Below are 7,090 nucleotides of genomic sequence, written 5' to 3' on the forward strand. Positions count from 1 at the left end.
TAAGATCACAGGTGGTCTAGTTTGTCTTGCTAAGACTTCTTGAAGAGTAGGTAATCTGTTTCTAGTCATTTTCTTTTGATTTGATGATTTAGTATTTGAATTAAGTTGAGAAGTGATGGTTTGTGGTCTTGGATTTGAAGTTGACATGATTGGATTGGATTGACTGATTTATGAAAATTGATTCCATTATTAGGAGTCTCACATTTCTTATTGGGAGTTTTCTTTTTGTTTTCATTTTAGTTTTCTTTGATTTCGAAAACTCTTAAATTTTATCTTTTTATTTATTGTATGCATATGTTTCCTTTTTGTTGCTACCATAATCAAAGTACCGTAAGCTCTAAAACTTAAGTGCTTAAGTCTCATCGCGTGTGTGGGGGGGGGCCGGCAGGCCGCTGGTGCCTTGACGTGGTAGGCTCTCTGCGTGGTAGGGTGTCGGGGTGGGTGGGAGGTAAAAAGAAAAATTTTTAAGAAATGATTGATCCTCTTTTCTACCTTAATGTTTGTTGCTGTTGGTTAATTAATTTGATTTGTTGAGAGTGAATTTGTTAAAAGATGAAATTTGTCTTTTTACAAATTATGAATTTGATTCCGTTGGGGGAAAATCATTTCCCCATTTCCTCTCGGTACCCTTCTCTACTTCGGGTACCGGGACTACCTGATCCATGTGTTCCTTTTTTCCCTCTCATGGAACTACACAGATACCGTCGTGCCTTTGGGCATCTGTAGCATTCCATTATTAGGAGTCTCACATTTCTTATTGGGAGTTTTCTTTTTGTTTTCATTTTAGTTTTCTTTGATTTCGAAAACTCTTAAATTTTATCTTTTTATTTATTGTATGCATATGTTTCCTTTTTGTTGCTACCATAATCAAAGTACCGTAAGCTCTAAAACTTAAGTGCTTAAGTCTCATCGCGTGTGTGGGGGGGGGCCGGCAGGCCGCTGGTGCCTTGACGTGGTAGGCTCTCTGCTACCTACTCTCGGGACGTATCGTCCGGAGCCTGCGGAGAGCCTACATCGGTACGTCTCGAGGCTAGTCATATTGACGGCCCGTTTCTAGATGCCGAAACCCAATTCCCCTCTGTCTTCTTCTCTTTTTTTTTTTTTTTTTTTTGATTATCATTAGACTCTCGCTCATATCTCAAATCATATAGACCTCACAATTCATTCGGTACATACGATTATTTACAAAAGCTTTTAGGTATGTTCTTTCTTTACCCCTTTCCTAGTCGTTTCATCCAATTTCTCATCTCCTACTTCTTTCAGCTTCATCCAATCCCAAACTAATTTTGCATCTTCTATATCTCCTTTAGTATATTTCCGAAGATATAATTGGTATGCTTTTGATTCCCAACGGCCAGACTTCACGATATCATCCAGAGGTAAGTTTTCGTTCCATTTAAGTGTCGCACCACCTATCCTAAATGAGTGACCTGATAACTGATGATTTTTATCTGACTTTGCCCACACTCTTTTATAAATGTCAATGCCATGGTTTTCGTCAAAGTCAGCCTGTTTCCTTTCTGATCTACGTACGACAACAACCTATCTCTTAAATCATGACTCTTATTCTCCTGTAATACCTTTTCTAAAGCACGGATCGGACATAAATAGGATGGGATATGTTTAATATGTAGATATTGAATCTCGCCTGGCTTTGCTGTTTTAGCGTTGTGTAACGCTAATTTGAAGTACGAGTGATCAGGTGAGTAAATCATATCCCTCCTCAAAATTAAAGCTTTTGTCTTGTCATCTGATACCAATTCTCCTAGTCTCGCCATTCCCCAGAATGCCATCAGGGCTATAGCTAAAGCTAATCGATCACGTTTACTCCCCTTGTCTAGCTCTATTACTAACTCCGCGAGATGCCTCAACTGTACTGGTTTCCTAATGTTACGAGCCTCTTCCTTACACTTCGCATCGGCCATACTCGCCGCTTTCAAAAGTAATTTGGATACTTTATCGTTCTCTGGTGGGAAAGGCTCGTCATGAAATAGATGCCACGACCTAATTCCAGTAATGTACTTTACTAATGTCGCAGCTGTGATTTTATGATTCTCATCTTTTTCATTTAATTCTTCTTCTTCTTCTAGATCGACCTTACATTCCTTTCCACCCCAAACTATAAAGTTCCATAATAAATTCTTAGTTAAAGGTAACAATTCACTTCGTTTTAACTTCTCCGATTCTCCAAATGCTTCTAACTTAGACATCGCCGCACTGTAGTTTTGTAAAGTCGATTGGGACCAACTCCCTTTCAATAACCTCGATTTAACTGCATTTAATTTCCAATCAATCACTCCATCTTTATTTTTTAGAAAATTTACTATCTTTTTCTCATTCGTCATCATCTTTACTAATCCCTCACCAATAGACCAGTTAAATCCCTCGGTAAGTTTATCCTAACCTCTTTACTATAATTCTTGTTTTTCTCTAGGCCTCGTGATAGCTTGTCTGCTTCGTTGTCACCGGAAGAGACTCGTTTTGCAGTTATTGAACAGTCCAACCTTGTGAGTACTTTCTGAATCTCCTTCCACTCCTCGTTTACTAATCGATTCTTAGATTTAAATTTACTAATTGTCGATTCTGTAGTGGTGTTATCAGTGTAGACAACGAAGTTACGGTCTTTTGTCGGCATGAGTTGTTCGATCATTAGTAAGCCTACTCGTACAGCCACGGTTTCCAACCATGCTATATCACGCTTCTGACATCCTAGTGAAATGTCTTTAGTCTTCCAGTTTTCAACTAGTGTGAAACTCGTCCATTTCTCGCCTATAAGAACTCCGATACCGTAACCAGTACTTGCATCACCAACCCACCCGATTTCTGTAGGTTCCGAATCTGCTTTAAACTTCAATCGATCAAAGTTTCCAAAACTTTTCCGCCACTCTCTCAACTCCGCTTTCGCGCCTTCTGGTAACTCCCTCAACGCGCTAGTGTTGTACCAGGATTTATCGAACCAGTACAAATTCCACATGTAGCATTTCATAAAAGGTAAGATATATATCATATGGCTCAACTGACCTACGATCTTCTCGACTTCTTTCTTCGAACACTTCTTTGTTGGTAATAGTAAGTCATCAATTTTCTCTATCCTTTCTGCTAACTTCTCCGCTGGTAATCTGACTGACTTGTCTTCCCCGTTCCAAATAAATCCCAGATATTTTTGCTCAACATTCCAGTCGGAGAATTTCTCTTCATTTGATTGTACACCTAAACCATTGCTAATTTGTATAACATCTTTCATATTAAGTAAGTCTCCTTCTATCTTCACAAACATATTGTCATCCACCCAACGAAAGATCTCCCTAACATTTAATAATGATTTGATAATGTCTTTCCACGCATCAGCTAGCCATCCGAAAGTACCACATCCAGCTACTCCTCCAAAGGGAATCCGAGTATCAATCCAAATATTACCGTCAAAGTCTTTTATCGTTAAGTACTTCCATTGGTAAGCTGGAGTTGAACCTTGCCTATAAGCCTTCTTCCAATCTACGATGGCTAACAGTATTTTATTTCCTATGTTAATTATAAAGTATCTAGCCACCTTATTGAAATCATCCCACGTCGTTTCGAAGTCTTTCTTATCAACAAAGGAATTAACCGACGGGATATCTTCATCATGTGGGTTATATTTTGCGGACTTTATCCACTTCATGGCTGCGTCTGTGTGCAAGTCTTCGTCATCTACATCTGACTCAGATTCTTGATCTACATTTGAATTAATTTTCCTTTTCTTCGTCGGAACTACTTTTGAACGTGGGTAAGAGAGATCGTTTATCATCCTTAGCGAACCATCATTGTTGGTCACACTCCCCATTGGGTTTGATCTAAAGAAGCCTAATCGACTATGTACTTCTTCGTGAGTAAACGGTCCGTATATTCTTCCCAATTTCCTTTCTTTACATAAGTTCTTCATGATTTTGTCTTTCACTGCTAAAGCTGACTTATGATTGTCTGGAGTAAACCACCGATTTTCATTCCATATATGATGTGGTATTCCCTGGTCGAAGCCTTTCATTAGGCCTAGCCATACTTTCCTCCATTTTTCGGTAAGACCACATTCCTCCAGCAAGATCCTCCACTCTTCTAACCGCATCTCGCATTTTGCTTCCGTTGGCCAGCTTTTAAGTGAATCAGGGTCGTCAACAATGTATGTCTCATCTTTTCCTCTAATCTCTGATTCTTCAATTAGAATCTCAGTCTGATTTGGGTTACTATCATTCACCATTTTATTACTGCCGCGCCCACCAAAACAACAACATAAAGAAAAAGGAAACAGAGACAAAGAAACAATAATCAGTTATCTAAACAAGTTTCAATATAACATTTCAGCGATAGTCACATCATAACCGAGGGGGGGGGGGGCATCAAAGACGAGACAACAACACTTTTTCATTCATATGAGTATAAGAAGCGGAGAAAAATTGAAATTATAACTGGAAATAAAAGCAGGTCCCTTCTTTCTCTCTTCTTTTTTTTTTTTTTTTTTCAACTCACTTTGAGCCAGATGCAGTTCCACCAACATTTCCGCCAGGATTCTTATTGCCTGTCGCGGCTTCTTCCTTATTAAAACTTCCAGGGCCAATTGCTGGACGAATACCTCCACCTCTACCGCCTCCTATTCCTCTATTTCCTCTATAACGCCGGACCTTGCCCCAATCCTTGAATACCACCACCACCTCTACTATTATTAAAATTTGGTATGAATGGTGCTTGACTATCATAAGAAGGTGGAGTATAATAATAAGGCTGAGTATGATATGAACTATTCGCATAATCAGTATGATTCACATAAGGAGCAGGAGTTTGTGGGTTTGGACGTGTGTAGAAGGGGTTGAACTTCGTTCCTTTATATCTGACCGCTTTCCCATTTGCGAGTACCGGTAAAGAATTATTAACAACTTGATTTATTGGTTGATTGTTGGTTGCAGATAAATTTCTCCCGGTTAACATTTCAGCTTGGGTATCTACGAGGGCACTACTTGAATCCCACGGGGCGTTTAAAGGGTAAGTCTCCCCATTAATTGGACTAATGTGTTGCATCACGTTACCAAAGGCATAGGGATTATCAGTATAATTATAATCATTGAAATGTTTCGCGTCTTCCTTCGCTCTTTCAGCTAATTCAACATTTAATGTTCCTACATCGGCCATGGACCCATCAGGTAAGCGACTTTCCCAAACATTACGACGATGCGCGATATCGTATCTCATAGCTGGAGTCCACTTCCCGTAGCAATTCACCTGGATTTTCAAAACATTTTCTTTATGCGCACGTAATCTTGGGGCGATAGGTGAGTCCTTCTGACTATCTAAAATATCATATCTCTCTTCTTGATATTGAATCATTAAATTAAATCTAGTTGACCATTCATTTGAAGTTAATCTATATTCATTTATATAAGGTAAACCGACATAAGAAATAATATTGGTTGAGCAACTAGTTTTAGTTGATCTAGTCTTCATGAATAAAGCATCTTGCATAATCCAAATGGGATCAAAGATTGAAACAGGCATGTGTATGTTTTTATTGATCATAATGTCGTGAAAGTACTGAGATAACCCCGTCATATTATTCGCAGGTAAACTTCCTATAGTCATTTTGGTATTCGATTCAGTCTTCGACTTGGGTTTATCTTTTGAACTTTCAACTCGAGTATCAGCATCTTTCTTCTTCTCTTTAAATGTAAAATTCATCAAGCCTATATCTCTAGGTTCGGTATTCTCGTTCTGACACCAAAATTGATATTCTTCTCTGAAGACTCTATACTGATTTCTAATGGTTCAAGAAAATCTTCACATCAGATACTAATGACTTATCTACTCATTATAGGTCACGGAATCTTACATCATATCTCTTTCTAACGCCTCATTTATATTAGACAACCATTTCGCATGACCATGTTCTATTTGAACTGATTCGGCCATATTCTCTTCGTCAGGACCTAAACCAGAATTTTCCAAACACAAAAACAGAGTTTTGGTAAGTCATCTTATATCTTTTTTTTTTTTTTTTGAACGTTTCTACTCTTTATATTTAGATTTTATTCCTTTGTTCGGGTCAGATACATATTTCCTTGTTGGAGAAGGTAGTCGTAACTAATCTCTTGTTTGGAATTTTTTTTTTTTTTTTTTTTTATGTAGGTCTTAATATATTGCCTTTTTATTTTCTTCGGAAATTCTTTTCTTTCATAGGCCACTCTGGGAATTTTTATCAAAACTTCTGGCCACTCTGGAATTCTCTAACAAATTTTCGGTCACTCTGGAATTTCGAAAAAGTTCTGGCCACTCTGGGAAATTGAATATATATAGGCCACTCTGGGAAATCAAAAACTGAAGTTGTATAGGCCACTCTGGGAGTAAACATAGGGCATCAAGAGGGGGGGGGAATGGAGGAATTCATGACGAGTGTGAAACTAGTAGAAAGAATTCTAAGACGAAATGAGAAGATGTGGAACTAATTGTGCACAAGGGAAATATAGAAAAAGCTATTCTCTTCATCTCTAATCAAGTTGATTACTAACCTATTCCTGTTATATTACCCACTTGACCATTTCCTTCATTTCTCCCATTCGAATTCTCGACATCATCTCCTCCATTTCCACCTCCATTTCCTTCTCCATCTCCATTTTCATTATCTCGATTGTTACCACCAGGATTATCAGTTAAGTCATCTTTTGATTTATTGTTATCACCATTCTCTTCGTCTCCTTTTTGATTACTACCTTCTTCTTCCATAACCGTAGTTAACGCTTCGTTTTTCTTACCTTTCCTAGTTCTAGGCTTATTTCCTTCAGGTTGTCCTGGAGTAGGAGCACGGGGGGGGATGTTCTCTAGACCAGCTGGTAGATTCGGGTTAGACATTTTTAAACGATGAAAAAAAAATTTCTTTTAAATAGATGTATATTCGGATATGTTTTTCTTCTTAATAGAGTTAACGATGATATAGTTGATTATTAGTTGGTAGTAGTCTTTTAATAAAAGAGGAAAATAAAAAGAAAAATTTTTAAGAAATGATTGATCCTCTTTTCTACCTTAATGTTTGTTGCTGTCGGCTATTAATTTGATTGTTTGAGAGTGATTGTTA

The 7,090-nt window shown here is 37.9% G+C and overlaps 1 protein-coding gene across 1 annotated transcript; it reads right to left on the reverse strand.

The window, feature by feature from the left end:
* Positions 1-4,496: 4,496 nt before the first annotated feature.
* On the reverse strand, positions 4,497-6,867 carry MELLADRAFT_114705 (uncharacterized protein; the record flags this gene model as incomplete). Its single annotated transcript, XM_007419705.1, has 4 exons — positions 4,497-4,636; positions 4,689-4,981; positions 5,852-5,948; positions 6,528-6,867. 4 exons carry the CDS (start codon positions 6,865-6,867, stop codon positions 4,497-4,499), a joined length of 870 nt encoding a protein of 289 aa, XP_007419767.1.
* Positions 6,868-7,090: the final 223 nt, after the last annotated feature.

Source organism: Melampsora larici-populina (genome assembly GCF_000204055.1).
Source record: "Melampsora larici-populina 98AG31 unplaced genomic scaffold MELLAscaffold_392, whole genome shotgun sequence".
In the NCBI taxonomy this organism is placed as follows: domain Eukaryota; kingdom Fungi; phylum Basidiomycota; class Pucciniomycetes; order Pucciniales; family Melampsoraceae; genus Melampsora; species Melampsora laricis-populina.